The following is a 20,219-nucleotide window of genomic DNA, read 5'->3' as shown; positions in this document are numbered from 1 at the left end:
TGCTCACTAATAGGGAAGTAAACAAATTTGTGCACAACAATTTCCACCTATAATTTAGCCCAAACAACTAACTATTTCCCTACTGTATTCATTTATCTTGCTCCTTTGCACACCATTATTTTTATTTCTACTTTGCACATTCTTCCACTACAAATCTACCATTCCAGTGTTTTACTTGCTATATTGCATTTACGTCACCACCATGGCCCTTTTTCTGCCTTTTACCTCCCTTATCTCACCTCATTTACACACACTGTATATAGACTTTTTTTTCTACTGTATTATTGACTGTATGTTTGTTTACTCCATGTGTAACTCTGTGTTGTTGTATGTGTCGAACTGCTTTGCTTTATCTTGGCCTGGTCGCAATTGTAAATGAGAACTTGTTCTCAACTAGCCTACCTGGTTAAATAAAGGTTAAATAAAAATCTTTAAAAAATTGTGGCGAAATAAGCTTTCTGTGCATATTGAACATTTCTGGGATCTTGTATTTCACTTCATGAAACATGGGATCAACACTTTACATGTTGCGTTTTTATATTTTTGTTCAGTATAAATTGAAGTGAAAGTACACTACAATTCCCAGACATTTAGATTAAATCAATGTCGATACGCCTCGGAAAGGAATAAACTGAGATCCGTCTCGTCAGTAGTAGCTCAAAACCCGTCTTCCCTTATTATATTGATACTTGAACTCCAAGTATCGATTAAAAAAGGGTGGGGAGTGAGGTTTCTTCTAGGTAGTGTTAGCTAGCGCTAGTCTGCTGTGCCTGCACCAAAAAGCCTGTATTTTTCATCCTATAGCTTGTTTGCCATCTTTTTAAATAGTGAGTCAACATGTTTTAAGCACGGTTTGACTGATCAAACCGTGTTTTGTCATGCTCTCTGCAGCAGACCTATAGTGATCAATATGCATGGAATATCAAATTGCAATAAAATCGCAGTATCGAATCGCAATACATATAGAATTGTGCGAATCACAATACATCATATCGGCATCTAAGTATCGTGAGGTCCCTGGCAATTCCCAGCCCCAACACATACACAAATACAGTGGCTATGTAACGTGTGTGTGTGTGTGTGTGTGTGTGTGTGTGTGCAGGCGAAGTGGGAGAAGCAGACTGAGGAGGAGGGGACGCCCCTCACCAGGTACTTCAGCCAGTGGAAGAAGCTAAGGGAGAAGGAGATCCAGCTGGAGATCTCTGGGAAGGAGAGGGTAACTATCAGACACACACACCCACATACCAACTGTTTTAAGATAAAAGTATTTTCAGGACATTCATCCAAATTCAACAAACGTCCCCATCCTATTTTTACAAATGATACGTGTAACTTGAAGGTTTGAGTAAGATAATGCATTGATGTCAGTGGGAAATTGGTGGAAATGTTCAAGGTTGTATGCAAACATTTTTGAAGAATTTTACCCTTTTATTTGTTTTCAATGGGGACGGTTCCCAGTTTCCAGTGGTTTTTAGGAAGTAAATATGGCCTAAATGTTTAAAGTGTTTTGTAAGTGACTTTGCTGCATCATCTGGATCTTGAGCAATGGTCTCATTGTCATGTGGTCCCAAATCACCTCTTTTGACAAGAAGTTTTCCATGTCACTACATTTTGAAGTGGAGCTGCATATTGACATTTCCTCTCTCATTTAAGATGGAAGACTTGGACCTCCCTGAGATCAAACGTAGGAAAATTCAGGAGAAGAAGGCTGTGGACAAGAAGGAGTTCAAGGATCTCTTTGAGTCCGACAGCGACTCCGATGACGACGGAGGACTCAAAGTCAAAGGTAACCCCATTTACATACACAGCTGGGTCCTGTTCATTACACACCAATTGGAAGGATAACATTTCAAAACCAAGAGGGATGACTTGGACCTGTCCAGTAAGAAACACTCATTTTGGTTTCCTGTTGCCACATTGTCTCACTACATTTCCTGTTAGAGCTGGCCAGTAAAGCCTCCCAGTAGTGTGTCTCACCTGATGATGCGCATGCTTGAGGGTCCTATGCATGTCTTGGCCATTAGGAGGCTGCATTGAGTTGCACAGAGTCCATCTACAGGAGGCATCGTCAACTAGATTCAGCCATGGGATTTTTTTATTTATTGAGCGGATGGTCCATGTGCCGGAACATAATTACAAATAATGTTTATACTGCAAATTAACCGCAATAAGCCCTAACATATATACATTTTGACTTAAAACCAAATCATTTCAAACCTTCCTTATATTTGTATACAATCATGTGTGGGAATACTTAGGAACAGATTTTTTTTTATATTCAAGTAACTTGGAGCTGATTTCCTGGTGGTTTTTTACAGTCTTATGTCCAACAATAAATAATATAAAATAAAATAAAGTTTACATTTTTTTTGATCGCTCAGAAAACTTGGGTACCACATAAAACCACCAGTTAGGGAACCCTGATCTACAGACTGTTGGCCAACAGCACAGAAGCACACTCTCTAACACACACTCACACACTGTAGTACACAATTAAGCGCCTATATGGCAAGGATACAGCTCCTCATCCCTTCCGGCATGAATTTTTTGGCTCGCTCTTTTTGAGATAGTACGTTACTTCTCTACTCTGAGTATAAGCAGTATTGAAGTCGATGTTCATGAATCCTGATCCAATCAATGGCTCATTCTGAGGGAATGTACAACTGACCTCAATGTAGCCATGCTGCCCTCCCAGCATGACATGCTCTATCCAATTAGATGCAGTTTACTTATCTCTCTCTCTCTCCTATATTTCTTTCTCCTATATTTCTCTCTCTCCTCTATCCTTCTATATTTCTCTCTCCCTTTCTCACTCTCAGCTGAGTGCAGCTGTCACTCCTGTCTTCCTTTAAGCCCTGTGTGTCTGGCCCTCTGCTCTGGGTCATCCACAGGACACGGGCAGGGCAGGAGTCCTCTTTTACAGCTTTACAGTTGGACAACCTTAGAGGTCGGAAGGAGAGAGTGAGGGGGCGGTAGGGGATTTTCTTTTCATCTGGTCCTCATTGTAGGGAGAGTTTCCGCAAATGGGCGGGCAGCTGCCGGCAAGCCGCGGGCCCACCTCGCCCCGGCGGCACGTCCCCTTGCGCTCTCTCTCTCTCTCTCTCTCAGGAAGCACAGGCTTGGATCCCGGTGGGGGTTCCTAATTCAAACCAGCCCACCGGAACAGCCAGAGGTGGCCGCTCCCCAGTACTTCCCCTACTCCCCCCTCCGCTTCCCTCCAGCTCCCAGGGCTTAACTGGCTGCCCCCGCATGTCCTCCGCACACACAAACCAACCAACCCACCCTCCAGCCCTTGACAACCTTCCAACCTTTGGGCAGCTTACCAAACTGTGGTTGGTTGGAGTCAGCTGAGATTCCCCAGTGGTGGAGATGAAGAGGAGGAAAGTGTGAGGGGAGGAGAAGACTGGTTTCTATGAATGTGTCTAGTTGTTATTGTGGGGTGTCAAGTCCAGATCGTTTGGGGGCAGACAGGCATGTAGATCCTGCTGTCCCTCACAACCCCAGTCTAGGTCAAAAATATACAGGTTAAGATTAGGATTCTAATATCCCAAGAATTCTAAACCATTGTATCAGCAATGCAAGTGAAAATGACTGGAAGTGAATGTTAGTAGTACGGAAAGTTTGCCATCAAAGTGGAAAAATAACTGCAATCGTAGTGAAGTTCAGCTAACTACTCGACAAACGCATAGCGTAACTATTTTCCTGTCATTCCATTAATTTAAACATTTTTCTAATGATCTACATCCGCTTTATTTCTTGATTTCCCAACTGCTGGTCACATTTTCAACCCTTATCCTGTAGAATCAGCAATGGCGCAGGTCCCATGAATTTAGTTTTGTTTATTTTCAAATGCTTTCGCGTGGAATTATTACTTTTTCCTAACCTGTATATTTTCGACCTCAACCCCAGTCCGGTGGTGGGTGGGTCAGCCGGCTGGCTGGCTGGCTTTTGGACAATAAAAAAATAAACAGAAAAGCCAATATACTATTTCCGCCGGCCAATTGTCCAGGAGAAGAACGTTTTTTTTGTTGTTGCCTATTCATTGATGGAAATACCAATAAATACATTTTGACTGGTCATTCGGATTGGTCATTCTAGGTAGCTCACTGTGTATCTGTGTGTGTGTGTGTGTGTGTGGTCAATATGCTCTTAGTAGTAAGTGTTGGAGGTGTGGCAATTGAAGTGTCTGCCTCTCCTCCTGGCTACCAACATTTTATCAAACCCTACTTTAAAGCTCAGGGACCACTCTGCAGTGGCCTCTGCTACAGACACACACACAAGACAGACTCGCCTATTTTACAGAAGGAATTTGTAGCTGTCTGAAGTGAAGCCTGCCTGCTATCTCCATTTGATATATTTAGGCAGCAACTGAGTGTAAGATGTGTGAAATTGGCTGTGGTAAACTGTCATGAGTAATGCATTCTCAGCTCCATCACCATGCAGGTAATAGGCAATTCCAAGGTGGTTAGATGCTACCTATCTGCCTGCATGTGTACACTTCTGGGCCCATATTCATAAAGCATCCCATAGTACGCGAGTCTGATCTAGGATCAGGTCTCCTCTGTTCATGTAAACGTATTAATTATGATCCAAAATGAAAACTGATCATGTATCAGGACTTAAATTCTGAGATTCTTAATTAAAAGGATACTTCAGGATTTTGGCATTGAAGCCCTTTATCTACTTCCGCAGACACATTTTTTATGTAGTTTGAAGGAAGTTGCTAACTAGCGTTAGACTTCCAGAAATTGCACTACGGTAACTGCTAGTAGATACGACTAACTTCCAGTCATTGTGTTAACACTAGTTAACATTGGCTCGTGAAACTACCTCCCTTTGCAAAATTATTCTTTTTTGCCTATTCATTGATGGAAATGCATTTGACTGGTCATACTTATTGGTTTATTTACATAATTTAGTTTTGTTATATTGGCGCATGTGTACAGTATATTCATGATGTATCTTATTTATCACACCCGTAGAGCAGGGTTCCCCAACTGGCAGGTAGTTTTGCCCCCAAGGGCACATTTAAAAATATATATATTGTTACATTTTTTTATTGTTTGACGTAATAGACTTAGAACACTGGGAAATCAGCTCCAAGTGATTTTAAGAAATCTGTTCCCAATTATTCCCACACATAATAGAGAGAAACCAGATCGTCTACAAATGTAAGCAGCGTTTGAAATTATTGTTTTAGTCAAACATTATACTCTTATCTGTTTGGGCATCTTGAGGTCAATTTTCCATCTACAAATGATTTGTAATTATGTTCTGGCCCCCAAACCATCTGCTCAAGAAAAAATTGGCCTGCGGCTGAATCTAGTTGATGATCTCTGGCGTACAGCATACAGATATTGATCCTTTGAGTCGAACAGACAGCACAAGAGCTGCTGCAGCATCTTGTGGTGCTTTCAAGACAACTGGGAAAGAAGACAGAGTTCCTGAATTGGATGACTGTTCAAAACTTTCTTCTCCAGTCTCAGCTATTTATTTATTTTTCAGTTGAATGCACTGAAGTCGTAAGTGCCCCTTTTTCTCCCCAATTTCTTGATATCCAATTTGTAGTTAGTCTTGTCCCATCGTTGCAACTCCTGTAGGGACTTGGGAAAGGCTAAGGTCGAGAGCCATACGTCCTCCGAAACATGACCCTGCCAAGCCGCACCTATCGCTTAACCCAGAAGCCAGACGCACCAATGTGTCGGCTGAAACACCGTCCAACTGGCGACTGTGTCTGCGTGCATGCGCCCGGTCCGCCATAGGCGTTGCTAGAGCGCGATGGGACAAGGACATCCCAACCTGCCAAACCCTCCCCTAACCCGGACGCCGCCTCATGGGTCTCCCGGTCACGGCCGGCTGCGACACAGCCCGGGATCGAACCTGGATCAGCTGAGCCACCCGGAAGGCCCTCGAGTTCCCAGTTGTTTTGAACGCGGCATAAAATGGCAGGGGAAGGCAGGCTTCATCAGCGCGTCACACCACATTGCAAAGAGCTGGAGGCCGTATGCATTTTGAAAACCTACTTAATTGTTTGAAACCTGAATGTTTTAATGCATATTATGAGGCATGTCTTACCTTGCTTCAAAATAGCCTATTAGATCTTCGGTCTTTCTAAACTGATATTTTCATCTGTCACATGAAGCCGCTCGCTCGTGCATTGCCCGTTTGGCAATTGTGTTTTCCCGCTAATTGCGTTATGGAACAAACATTTGTGTGTAGTCTACTACCTTATGTTCATTTCTGCTCTTTTAATGTGACTAAATAATAGTTTATTTAAAAGAAATGGCTAAACGTTCTGATCGGTTGCATTAGATGCATTGCATTTTGTGTTTTTATATGTACTGGTTGTATGAATTTTCATCTTATCGTCCCACAGCTGTCCCAGAGTCGCTTTGGAATAGGCTATTTCTTTCTCGACAAACTGACCAATAGAATAGGTAGCCTAAACCTTTCTAGTAGATTGACAAAGACTAGTGATTTTGCTGTTTGTTACTCGTCTTGTTGGCTGTGGAAAAGTAAATGTGGACAGTTATTCTAACATGTTCAAAGTGCACATCCGAATTCGTTAAGAAGGACCGTACATCATTGAATCCTCAACTTGCATGTTCTGTTAATATGAATAACCATATTCTAAATGTGATTTCTGTCATTCTGATCACCGTGGGTGGAACCCCTAATCAGGTTATGCACCCAGTGCATATCCGGTAAATTTCTATACTGTCCGGTAAATTAAATGTTGTCGGTCAAATATCCGGCAGCACATTTTCCATACGGAAACCCCGATCTGAATAAAACCACGTCAAAGCTAATGAGGAGTAGTAACTGTTACTTGATATTGGATTTCTCTTTCTTCTTGCCAGACAAAAAGGGAGGCTCTGACGAGGAGGATGACGATGATGCTGATCTTCTTCAAGAGCTGTCTGACCTGAGCGACGATGAGGGGGTGGGGGAAGACCATGATGGTGCTTCAGGTTTGTGGACTGGCTTCTCTCTCACAGAGCTGGACAAATATGTGCTTTCCACACTACTGAGCTGAACCAAGCTGGACTGGACTGGTTACGCATCCACTGTAGTTTCTGGCACTGTGACGGAAAGGCTCATGTGAAAATGGAACATGCGCGTCAGCGGAGTACGGTTTGGTTTGGGTCTGCACACTAGTGTGAGTATTAGAGTACACGTACAGGCCTGGTCCAGAATTGATCTCCAGACTCCTAACACTTTTGTGTTGACAGATCTGTAAGGAATTTGATGGGGTGTAATCAAAATGGTGACGGCGCCACCTAGCCTTCCAATTGAACTGAGGGGAGCTTCCAACATATTGTTCACTCCATCTAAAGGGAACCTGCCATATTCTCCACTCAACCCCATTTTGGGCAGAACTAATCCCAATCACATTTCAGAACAAGCTATTTACATACATTGCTGCCTGATATTGTCTTGTGGTGTGATTTTGTTTTCTACATGTTTAAAGTTATCGTATAACATCAGTATGAAAAACAAAAATAATTCTAACTTGTTGTTCCAGACAGTGATCACTCCAATCAGGGATTGGTACATAGGCCCAGATTTTTAGACTTTGGCATTGTTTGAATCCCAGATTGCCCCTTTAAATGAATCCCTCTTTCATGCTCTTCTTTCTCCTGTCTCTATAGATGATGATGGTGGTGGTGATGATGATGAAGAGGGGGCTAAAGCCTCGAAGTCGCCCAAACAGCTGTCTAGCATGGCTCTGAAAGAGTTGGCAGAGGGAGATGAGGACTTGGTGGAAGACCTGGAGCTCTCTGACCAGGACTGACACACAGTGACTCATATACACACACACAACGATTGGGGGTGGAGAGAAGAGTGTTGGCTCGGAGCCCATCTTTCCGTACATTCAATCATTACTACTTTCCCTGTGGACTCCTTTCTACTATAATTTGTTTTGGTTTGCTCCATCAATGTGTACAGTACAAACATGTTCTTAATGCAATTGCACATTACAAACTGACCATGCAATTGTATAAAATAAAAATTAATTCCTACACCTATTTGTTTGTTTCTTAGTGAGATACCCTGCATTGTTCATTTCAGTGTACAGGATTGTGAATGAACAAGTGTGGTGGGTTGTAGCCAATAAGTGTGTGCATGTGCAAGTACATGAGCACCTGTGTTACCCTGTTTTGAACTAGGGTTTCCTGTGCATTTACTAGGGTTGCCTTTAGTAAAGGTAATTTGTTAGAAGAAAGGGCTTGACTATACTGTAGCTGGGCTGTGCTATCCTATGGTGGGCTGTGCTGGGGAGGGGGGAGGGGTTCCAGCCCCAGGGCAGCAGTGTGCCAGGCAGGCACGGCCATGTCTGATGTCTTGCCAGTCTTCTCTGCCCAGGTGGTGAAGCAGGAACACAGACTGTGTCTGTTTCCTTGCCAACTAACACACACACACACATACTTAATCCTCATTTTCTGCACCATCACTACATTTCCTTCCCTCCTCCTTCCACTGCTTCTTCAGACTGCCTCTATATCATTACTCCTCCTTCCTCTGCTTCTTCAGACTGCCTCTATATCATTACTCCTCTCCTCCTTCCTCTGCTTCTTCACTGCCTCTATCATTACTCCTCTCCTCCTTCCACTGCTTCTTCAGACTGCCTCTATATCATTACTCCTCTCCTCCTTCCTCTGCTTCTTCAGACTGCCTCTATATCATTACTCCTCTCCTCCTTCCACTGCGTCTATCATTACTCCTCTCCTCCTTCCTCTGCTTCTTCAGACTGCCTCTATATCATCACTCCTCTCCTCCTTCCTCTGCTTCTTCAGACTGCCTCTATCATTACTCCTCTCCTCCTTCCTCTGCTTCTTCAGACTGCCTCTATATCATTACTCCTCTCCTCCTTCCACTGCTTCTTCAGACTGCCTCTATATCATTACTCCTCTCCTCCTTCCACTGCGTCTATATCATTACTCCTCTCCTTCCTCTGCTTCTTCAGACTGCGTCTATATCATTACTCCTCTCCTCCTTCCTCTGCTTCTTCACTGCTTCTATATCATTACTCCTCTCCTCCTTCCTCTGCTTCTTCAGACTGCCTCTATATCATTACTCCTCTCCTCCTTCCTCTGCTTCTTCACTGCTTCTATATCATTACTCCTCTCCTCCTTCCTCTGCTTCTTCAGACTGCCTCTATATCATTACTCCTCTCCTCCTTCCTCTGCTTCTTCACTGCCTCTATCATTACTCCTCTCCTCCTTCCTCTGCTTCTTCACTGCTTCTATATCATTACTCCTCTCCTCCTTCCTCTGCTTCTTCAGACTGCCTCTATCATTACTCCTCTCCTCCTTCCTCTGCTTCTTCACTGCCTCTCATTACTCCTCCTTCCTCTGCTTCTTCAGACTGCCTCTATATCATTACTCCTCTCCTCCTTCCTCTGCTTCTTCACTGCCTCTCATTACTCCCCTCCTCCTTCCACTGCTTCTTCAGACTGCCTGTATATCATTACTCCTCCTTCCTCTGCTTCCTCACTGCCTCTATATCATTACTCCTCTCCTCCTTCCTCTGCTTCCTCACTGCCTCTATATCATTACTCCTCCTTCCTCTGCTTCTTCAGACTGCCTCTATCATTACTCATCTCCTCCTTCCTCTGCTTCTTCACTGCCTCTCATTACTCCTCACCTCCTTCCTCTGCTTCTTCAGACTGCCTCTATATCATTACTCCTCTCCTCCTTCCTCTGCTTCTTCAGACTGCCTCTATATCATTACTCATCTCCTTCCTCTGCTTCTTCACTGCCTCTATCATTACTCCTCTCCTCCTTCCACTGCTTCTTCAGACTGCCTCTATATCATTACTCCTCTCCTCCTTCCTCTGCTTCTTCAGACTGCCTCTATATCATTACTCCTCTCCTCCTTCCACTGCGTCTATCATTACTCCTCTCCTCCTTCCTCTGCTTCTTCAGACTGCCTCTATATCATCACTCCTCTCCTCCTTCCTCTGCTTCTTCACTGCCTCTCATTACTCCTCACCTCCTTCCTCTGCTTCTTCAGACTGCCTCTATATCATTACTCCTCTCCTCCTTCCTCTGCTTCTTCAGACTGCCTCTATATCATTACTCATCTCCTTCCTCTGCTTCTTCACTGCCTCTATATCATTACTCCTCTCCTCCTTCCTCTGCTTCTTCACTGCCTCTCATTACTCCTCTGCTTCTTCAGACTGCCTCTATATCATTACTCCTCTCCTCCTTCCTCTGCTTCTTCAGACTGCCTATATCATTACTCATCTCCTCCTTCCTCTGCTTCTTCACTGCCTCTATATCATTACTCATCTCCTCCTTCCTCTGCTTCTTCACTGCCTCTCATTACTCCTCACCTCCTTCCTCTGCTTCTTCAGACTGCCTCTATATCATTACTCCTCACCTCCTTCCTCTGCTTCTTCAGACTGCCTCTATATCATTACTCCTCTCCTCCTTCCTCTGCTTCTTCAGACTGCCTCTATATCATTACTCCTCTCCTCCTTCCTCTGCTTCTTCACTGCCTCTATATCATTACTCCTCTCCTCCTTCCACTGCGTCTGTATCATTACTCCTCTCCTCCTTCCTCTGCTTCTTCACTGCCTCTCATTACTCCCCTCCTCCTTCCACTGCTTCTTCAGACTGCCTTCCACTGCTTCTGGTAGTGAGTGTATCAAGGTAACATTGGAACATTCATTAACAACCCCTAGGCACTTGTGTAGATCTGAAAGGACTGGATAGGTATGAGTAATATGGCTAAAATTCCACCTATAGCAGCAAGACATTTGTCTCGTGGTTTTCTAACCAGACAAAAGAGACCGTTCCTTGATAAATATCTCATATGTTTGCAGTGTATCTATAAGACCGTTTTAAAGGGTGTGTGCATGAAAGGGTTTCCATTAGGAAAATGTGGCGCCCGACATTTGATCAGCATTTTAATTTACTGGACATTTTGAAACATTTACCGGACCCATGTGCATTGGATGCATAACCTGATTAGGACGTCCACCCACGGTGCTCAGAATGACAAATCACATTTAGATTATGGTAATTCATATTAACAGAACATGCAAGGGGAGGTTGGAACGATTTAAAAAATATATTTCATTCAACCTTTATTTAAACGGTCCTTAGGAAATTATCATGAGCACTTTGATGATGTTAGAATTGTTGACATTTTACTTTTCCTCAGCCAACTAGATGAGTAACGAACAGCAAAATCAGTAGCCTATTACAGTCTAACGTTACTATCTCCCATAGTAGAAAAGTTGATATATTCAATTAGTCCGCTTGTCGTGAAAGAAATAGCCTATTCTAAACAGATCAGACTTTAGTTTAAAATGTTAAACTATTTATTCACCTAAACGCAGCAATGTGCACAAGACAGTAGGATACGCGCCAATGTAAATGCCATAATGCAATTAATGGGAAAACAACATTAGCCTATCACAACGCAACGCACATGATAGCAGTTTCATGGGATAGAGAATAAAATATTTGTTAGAAATTTAGCCAGATGGGAGATCTAACAACAACTAGCATGGGTTGCTAATATTATGGCGATTGTTCCTTTGGTTAGGCCTAGTGGACAATGAAAGTTTATATTTACTGAACAAAAATATAAATACCACATGTAAAGTGCTGGTCCCATGTTTCATGAGCTGAAATAAAAGGTCCCAGAAATTCTCCATAAGCAAAAAAAAGCGTATTTCTCTCAAATGTGTTTATATCAGTGTTAGTGAGCATTTCTTCTTTGCCAAGATAATCCATCCACCTGACAGGTGTGGCATGTCAAGGAGCTGATTAAACAGCTTGATCATTACACAGGTGCACCTTGTGCTGGGGGGCAGTAAAATACCACTCTAAAATATGCAGTTTTGTCACACAATGCCACAGATGTTTCAAGTTTTGAGGAAGTGTGCAATTGGCATGCTGACTGCAGGAATGTCCACCAGAGCTGTTGCCAGAGAATGAAATGTTTATTTCTCTACCATAAGCTACCTCCAACGTCGTTTTAGAGAATTTGGCATTACGTCCAACAGGCCTCACAACCACAGACCACGTACGTGTATTGCGTCGTGTGGCCGAGCGATTTGGCAGTGTAGTTATGGTATTGGCAGGCGTAAGCTACGGACAACGAATGCAATTGCATTTTATCGATGACACTTTGAATGGACAGAGATACCATGACGAGGTCCTAAGTACCATTGTCGTACCGTTCCTCCACCTCCATCACCTCATGTTTCAGCATGATAATGCACAGCCTCATGTCGCAAGGATCTGTACACAATTACTGGATGCTGAAAATGTCCCAGTTCTTCCATGGCCTGCATACTCATCAAACATATCACCCATTGAGCATGTTTGAGATGCTCTGGATTGACTTGTGCGACAGCATTTTCCAGTTCCCGCCAATATCCAGTAACTTCAAACACAGCCATTGAAGAGGAGTGGGACAACATTCCACAGGCCAGAATCAACTGCCTGATCAACTCAATGCGAAGGAGAGGTGAATGGTGGTCACACCAGATACTGACTGGTTTTCTGATCCTAGCCCCTACTTTTTTTTTTAAGGTATCTGTGATCAGTCATATGAAATCCATAGAATAGGGCCTAATGGATTTATTTCAATTGGCTGATTTCCTAATATGAACTGTAACTCAGTAAAATCTTTTGAAATGATATTTTTGTTCAGTATAAAATAATTGCCTTCACGGAATATGGTCTGATTTTGGCTAGGCTATTTTGAAGCAAGGTAAGAGATGCCTCAAAATGTAGTAAAACGTTCCAGTTTCAAACAATTAAGTACATGTTTTCAAAATGCAAACTGCCTACAGCTCATTGCAAAGTGGTGTGTGACACGCTGATGAAGCCTGCCATTCGTTGCTTATGCATTTGCTGTTTGAGATGCTGTAGCAGCAGCTCTGGTACTGTCTGACAGATTTTCCGCTCAAAGGCTCTATATCTGTGTGCTGTACACGTGTGATAAGATGCATAACGAATCTCGACTACTGTACATGTGCCAATTTAATTCCTCAAAATGATACAAATTAACCTATAGACCAATAAGCATGAAAAGTCAAATGTATTTACATCGACTGGTATTTCCATCAAAGAATAGGCTAAAAAGCATTATTTCTCAATCAATTTTTTTCTTCTCCTCCAGGACAATTGGTCAGTGAAATCAGCTTTTCGGATGTCTGAGTGATTAACCGAAATTATGGTTCTTTTTCGGGTTTAAAAAAACCCGAATTGACCAGTTCTTCGGGTTTTACTGGGAGCTCAATGCACACACTGCACAGTTTCTCTAGAGATAATTCAGATCCAGCTGAACTGTGCAATGTAGTAGGGTGTTGTAATTTCCAACAGGACAATATTCTACATGTGGCAATTAACCACAGTAACCAGGTTTCCATACAACCTTTTTATGCGAGTAAAGTACATGTCAGATAAATAAAATGTAATGACAGGCCTGATGGAAACAGAAGATTTGTTGGTCAACTTTCCAAATGTCTACAACAACAAAAAATGCTATAAGGTGGGATATTTTTGTGTCTGTAAAATTAATTATGCGAGAAATGTAGGTGGAAAACTTGGGAGTCACGCAATGACATGTTGTGGTCATTGCAGGCTAAAGATTAAATAAATTATGATACTTCACCTGGAATGCTTTTCCAAAAGCCTTGAAGGAGTTCCCACATATGCTGAGCGCTTGTTGGCTGCTTTTACTTCACTCTGCGGACCAACTCATCCCAAACCACCTCAATTGGTTTGAGGTCAGGTGACTGTGGAGGCCAGGTCATATGGTGCAGCACTCCATCACTCTCCTTGGTCAAATACCCCTTGCACAGCCTGGAGGTGTGTTGGATCATTGTCCTGTTAAAACATCAGATGTGATGGCGTATCGCTGCAAAATGCTGTGGTAGCCATGCTGGTTAAGTGTGCCTTAAATAAATAAATGACTAACAGTGTCACCAGCAAAGCACCCACACACCATCCCACCACCTCCCCAATGCTTCACGATGGGAACCACACATGCGGAGATCATCTGTTCACCTACTCTGTCTCACAAAGACACGGAGGTTGGAACCAAAAATCTCAAATTTGGACTCATCAGACCAAAGGACAGATTTCCACCGGTCTAATGTCCATCGCTTATGTTTCTTTGCCCAAGCAAGTCTCTTCTTCTTGTTGGTGTCCTTCAGTAGTGGTTTCTTTGCAGTAATTTGACCATGAAGGCCTAATTCACGCTGTCTCCTCTGAACAGTTGATGTTAAGGTGTGTCTCCGTGAAGCATTTATTTGGGCTGCAATCGGTGGTGCAGTTAATTGCCGATTTCTGAGGCTGGTAACTCTAATGCACTTGTCCTCTGCAGCAGAGGGAACTCGGGGTATTCCATTCCTGTGGCGGTCCTCATGAGAGCCAGTTTCATAGCGCTCAATGGTTTTTGCAACTGCACAATGTTCTTGAAATTTTCCGCATTGACTGACCCTCATGTCTTAAGGTAATGATGGACTGTCGTTTCTCTTTGCTTATTTGAACTGTTCTTGTCATAATATGGACTTGGTCTTTTACCAAATAGGGCTATATTCTGTATACCACCCCTACCTTGTCACAACACAACTGATTGGCTCAGATGCATTAAGAAGGAAAGAAATTGCACAAATTAACTTTTAACAAGGCACACCTGTTAATTGAAATGCATTCCAGGTGACTACATCATGAAGCTGGTTGAGGAAATGCCAAGAGCATGCAAAGCTGTCCTCAAGACAAAGGTTGGCTACTTTGAAGAATCTCAAATATATAATATATTTAGATTTTTTTAACACTTTTTTGGTTACTACATGATTCTATATGTGTTATTTCATAGTTTTGATGTCTTCACTATTATTCTACAATGTAGAAAATAGTAAAAATAAAGAAAAACCCTTGAATGAGTATGTGTGTCCAAACCTTTGACTGGTACTGTATATATATAATTTTTTTGTCTTTGGAAATTGTTCCGAGGGTCTATAAAATGGAGGCGACCCACGGGCCACCAGTTGCCCATCCCTGATGTAGGCTGTATCTTCAAGCTGTTGGCTAGAGCACACATGCCACTACCAGAGAGGGCACACTCGCTATATAATGCAATTTTGGGGGGGGAGAAAACCTGCAGTTGACTTGAAAATGAAATGGAAACACATTTAACTTTTATTCAGTAATTGGGAATTTAACCGGAAAAGGTATTTTATGTGCGCTACGTCATCACACACAGCTTTTTATCCTCAACAAGTCAATTTGATGGAAACACATCTCTGATGGAAAAATGTGCAAATGGTTTTTATGGTGATTTAACCATATTCACATGAAAATCTGTCACCAATTGGATGGAAACCTAGTTTGTGACCATAATCCACTGCACATCTACTTGTCTGGTCTGTTTTTTGTTTTTATTCCTTCTACAGAAGAGACCGAAGAATGGCTGATATTGAGGGGATATCGAGAGCAGCTGTTGCTTCGCAAGTTATCGCTTCCTGAAAATATGCGATCTAAGGGATTCATAGTTGGTATTCAGCAGTCATAAAAGTATGCCTTATTTACTTTGAAGAACTACAAAATAGTTATTTTTGTCAGACCGCCTGTGTCGTAGCTCTATAGAGATGAGTTGATGACTTGGAATGAAATAATAAAGATATCAAATAAAACAAATGTAATATACACAACAACTGAAATATTTGATTAAAGTAATGTGAATATATGATGGTTAATAAGGGGTAAGCAGTAATGGGCAGTCACTACCAATCATGAGACTTGTATTTATTATTTTATTATTCTGTGTTACAGTATTCAACCCAAATAATTCAAACCGAAATATAAAACCGTGATTATAAATGATCGTACAAAAGCCGGCTATTAGGCCTACCGGCTAATGGAAACCCTGTTGCATGCAGCACTTGCACACAATAGCAACCAGTTGAGTAAGAGCTGAAGACCAAGCCAATGAAATCCCAGCAGTGACCAATACATGTCAGTTTGACAGCTTCAGTGGAAACTATTTTCTTTGAAGGATAAAGGTGGGTGTGAGTGTGTGTGTGTGGAAGGGTCAGGTTTATCCCCACAGGCAGGGAGGCCTTGGCCTGCGGCACAACCTCACACTTTGACAGCTGGTGTTGACCTGAACCATGCCCCCAGGAGTCCACTCTCCTACAAACACACACCATCCAACAGTCAGAGAAAACACTCCAAAGAGTATTCTCTGACTACTCGTATCACTGACTGCTAGTATTCAAGTGAGGAGAGAAAAAAGTAGTTGAGCGTTTCTGACAGTTGGATGCCTTATCTTGGCAAAGGTGAAATGCTCACTGACAGGGATGTAAACCAATTTGAGCACAACATTTGAGAGAAATAAGCTTTTTGTGTGTATGGAAAATATCCTGGATTTTTATTTCAGCTCATGAAACATGGGACCAAAACTTTACATGTTGCGTTTATATTTTTGTTCAATATATATTTCCCGAGCTTTCTTATATCTCCTGTATATAGGACAGACACTTCAAACCTTATTCCTTGTTATATAATGTTTTGCTGTCTTTTTTGCCATTTATGAATGTGTTATTCAACACGTTTCTATGGGCTATAGTGGTAAAGGCTAAATTCAATATTTGATCAAATAATGAAGAAAGAAAAAGTAGACCTAAATTGTAGGTCCTAAAATTAAAAACCAAATAGCTAAATGATCCATGGTATGACCATCTTAAAACAATAGCAGTTCCAATTCTAGTTTAGTATCCCCCTCCCCAATGGCTTAGACTTTGTCTGCTTTTTTTTACCCATCTACCAATCGGTGTCCTTCTTTGCAAACCATTGGAAAACCTCCATGGTTTTTGTGGTTTAATATGTGCTTGAAATTCACTGCTCGACTGAGGGACCTTACAAGTAATTGTATGTGTAGGGTACAGAGATCACAGGAGGCTGGTGAGGGGAGAACAGCTCATAATAATGGCCGTAACGGCGCAAATGGAATGTGTTTGATGTATGTGTTACCATTCCACTAATTTTGCTCCAGTCATTACTATGAGCCCGTTCTCCCCAATTAAGGTGCCACCAACCTCCTGTGACAGAGATGGGGTAGTCATGGCCGTAACTACATATGAGGACACAGAGGTCCAGACCTCTGTCATTTTTTCCTAATTTGAAAAAACAAAAATATATATTTTGTGCACAATAAAGAAAATCAGTTACGGGTCAAAATGTAGTTATTGCATTGATCAAAGCTCAGAGTGCTTATATTATTGATCTGACAATTCTAATCACACTGCCTCTTTGGAAATTAGCAGAATCATGAACAGTGGTATGTTCATTATGTTCTCTTGTGTCCCCCTGATTTACCTCCCTGATTTGCCTTTTTAGGGGGCCTGAGACCTGAAACGAACTACCCCAGCTCGCAGCCGGCTCAAGTTGCCAGCTAGAGAGAGTCAGAGATGCTGCTGACAGTGTATTTGCGAGATGCTGGACAAAAGGCCATTTTAAAACCGTCCCGCGACTCCTGCTATGTCTACAGACATCCCCCAAACAAACAAAAACGGACTCTTGGAGAATGAGTGCACATCTGGTAAATACTTGATTATAGATGATGTCAGTCAGTCAGGTAGTTGTCTGCCGGCAGAGACTTTTATTCAAGTAACGTTCAAGGACTCTGGCTACTACTGCTAAGCCAGCTAGAAGGATGAAATAAGAAGCCAATGTTAAACGGAGTCTACCTCAGCAGGAGTAAAAAATACACTACTAAGTTCTCGTAATAACTTTGCTTTACAGAGAGTAGGCTACTGAGACAGGTAGTGATGTAGCGCTCAGTGGTGAGGCTAAGGCAGGCTGCAATGCATGCAGGAGGAAGCAGAGGAGGCTGAGAGGGAAAGAAAGCAAGCAGAGGTTAGTACAGTGGTTTTCAAACTTGGGGCCGGGGCCCCATGTGGGGTACCCTGAGAACACCTGTACTAATCTTATCAAACATGTTAGGAATGAACTAAAACAAACAAAATATATATATATATATATATATATATATATATGTTTCAATGAACATCTCCACATGGCCTATATTCCCTATAGGCCTACATTAAAATACACCCCCAAAAAATGCAAACTCTACAGTTTTAAAAATGTAAAATGTTTTTGTTTTGTCACTGCTGCTATGTGTCAGTGTAAATCATTTCTCATATTTCTCCCCATTCAGGGGTATGACGTTACTGTTGTATAGATAATAGGCTATGTGTTGAACTTATAGCCACCAAGGTGACAATGGCTGGGGTCATTTTTGTTTGTAGTTACTGTTCTCCAAATATAATTTAAATTGAAAAAAAAGAAACTGGTCATGGCCATGGGAGTAGTCATTTAAAAATCATGTTAAACACTATTATTGCACGGTCCATGCAACTTATTATGTGACTTGTTCAGCACATTTTTACTCCTGAACTTATTTAGGCTTGCCATAACAAAAGGGTTGAAAACTTATTTGACTTGACATTTCAGCTTTTCATTTTTAATTAATTTGTAAACATAGTTCCACTTTGACATTATGGGGTACTGTGTGTAGATCAGTGACACAAAATCTAAATTGAATCCCTTTTAAATTCAGGCTGTAACACAACAAAATATGTAAAAAGTCAAGGGGTGTGAATACTTTCTGAAGGCACTGTACATCAAAAGTCCTAATAAATATTATTCCCTCATATTAATCTGCTGAAGTAGCATTCAAGATTGGGGCTTTCTTTTAATAATATACAATTTGGAGAAAATAAAACGGCCAACAAAAACGTCCGTAAGAAAAGTACCACCAAAAGTTAAGCGAGTCACATTTTGCTCAGTCACAAAGAAAACGTTATTCGTGCAACTACATTTAATGAACCCCCGAAACACATCTGCAACCTTATTTCCACCATAAGCATCATTCTGTACAATTCAGCGTGTTTGTATCTCCCACAGTAGTTAACAGGATTTTCCAATGACATTAGCTCTATGAGCCGAAGCCACCGTTTCGTCACCATCCCATATCAGTAACATTTGGCCCTTTTTTATCAGGGCGTGTCAGAGAAACAACTCAGCGTAGACTGTTGGCTTATGGGCACAACACTGTGTTGTGTGCCTTTGTCACCTTTCAAAGAGTCCCCCTTTGTCTCTTAAAGACAGTTATATGGTACCTGGCCCACTGTTCTCCTTAATATACCACACCTCCCTAAGACTACACATTTCTTCCCACAAAGCAAAAACAAAACAAAAATAAAACACCAGAAACAAACATGAAATATCGTCCTGATTCCACACATCCGGTAATCTTTGGTTTTGGACTGTGGAATGCATAGTTGCAATAATGAGGGGGGTTTTGAGTCCTTTCGCTCCAGCCTCCGGAATTCTCAGTTCCTCTGAGCTGTTTGGGCTCCTGAGACTGGGAGTGGGGAGAAAAGTGAGTGAGAGAAAAGAGGGAAGAGGCGTCTTCCTTTTAAGTGCTGGGCGCCGCCGGGTGTGTTGTGGAGCAGAGAGAGCGAGAGGGGGGGGGGGGGGGGCTTCCTTCAGCCCAGGAAGGAATAGTTTCCGTTAGCGTCTGTCTGTCTCACTCAGAAGAATGTCGTAGTTGTGGCGCTTCGCTCTTTTTTTTGGCAATCTGACTGAGACCAGCTGTCTGCTCCCTCCTTCTCTTTCTCGTTCTCTCTTTCTCTCTCTCCCTCTGTCGCTTCATGACGTCTCTCCCTCCAGCCCACTGTCGGTCACGTCTTTGGATTCTGCTTGGCTACAGCCACAGTGGAGCTTGAAGTTGAAGTCTGTTCAGTTCATTTTCTTTAGTTGTAGTTTTTTAAATATTTTACATGAAATGGGGACAATTCTATGTCTGTTACAGGGGGTTTCTCTGAACCCTCTCTACACCCCTCCTCCTCCTCTACAGTTCATGTTCCCTGTGCAGCCAGTTGAGTCCTAGGAGGGCGTCTTGGCCCCCTCGTAGACCCCTGATGCGGAGCCGTTCTCCTGCTTGGGGGAGGAGTGACACGGGGGCGGAGGGCCGCTGTAGGGAGAGGAGCTGCTGCTGGCGACGGAGGGGGGTCGCAGTGGGACCGCCAGAAGGGTGTCGGACAGAAGGGGGTCCCTGTCCGGGGGACGCAGGGCAGATGGCGGCACCGGGAGCGCCAGCGGGAAGCTGGTCATGTAGAAGAGTCTGCCAACGCGCCGCGCCACCTGAGAGGGAGAGAGCGAATGCCACATGCCGAA

At 42.6% G+C, this 20,219-nt stretch overlaps 2 protein-coding genes across 4 annotated transcripts in view; one reads left to right on the top strand and one right to left on the bottom strand.

Annotated features, from left to right (window-relative positions):
- noc2l (NOC2-like nucleolar associated transcriptional repressor) overlaps window positions 1-8,026 on the top strand; it is a 31,794-nt gene extending 23,768 nt beyond the window's left edge. Inside the window, exons 16-19 of the mRNA XM_020506271.2 lie at window positions 1,103-1,216; window positions 1,654-1,786; window positions 6,861-6,971; window positions 7,653-8,026. Coding sequence (XP_020361860.1) covers window positions 1,103-1,216; window positions 1,654-1,786; window positions 6,861-6,971; window positions 7,653-7,795 — 501 coding nt within the window. The 3' untranslated portion in view covers window positions 7,796-8,026. The remainder of the gene's footprint in view (window positions 1-1,102; window positions 1,217-1,653; window positions 1,787-6,860; window positions 6,972-7,652) is intronic.
- A 7,738-nt stretch (window positions 8,027-15,764) lies between these two features.
- The window catches only part of LOC109907955 (sterile alpha motif domain-containing protein 11), a 91,595-nt gene continuing 87,140 nt past the window's right edge, over window positions 15,765-20,219 (bottom strand). For 2 of the 3 annotated variants that reach the window (XM_031794125.1, XM_031794124.1), the window contains one exon: window positions 15,765-20,186. In XM_031794125.1, the coding sequence (XP_031649985.1) occupies window positions 19,929-20,186 (258 nt within the window). In that variant the 3' untranslated portion in view covers window positions 15,765-19,928. The remainder of the gene's footprint in view (window positions 20,187-20,219) is intronic. The other variant, XM_031794126.1, reaches the window with a different exon arrangement.

This window comes from Oncorhynchus kisutch, linkage group LG17 (genome assembly GCF_002021735.2).
Source record: "Oncorhynchus kisutch isolate 150728-3 linkage group LG17, Okis_V2, whole genome shotgun sequence".
Taxonomy (NCBI): domain Eukaryota; kingdom Metazoa; phylum Chordata; class Actinopteri; order Salmoniformes; family Salmonidae; genus Oncorhynchus; species Oncorhynchus kisutch.
This window is presented reverse-complemented; position numbering and strand designations above follow the sequence as displayed.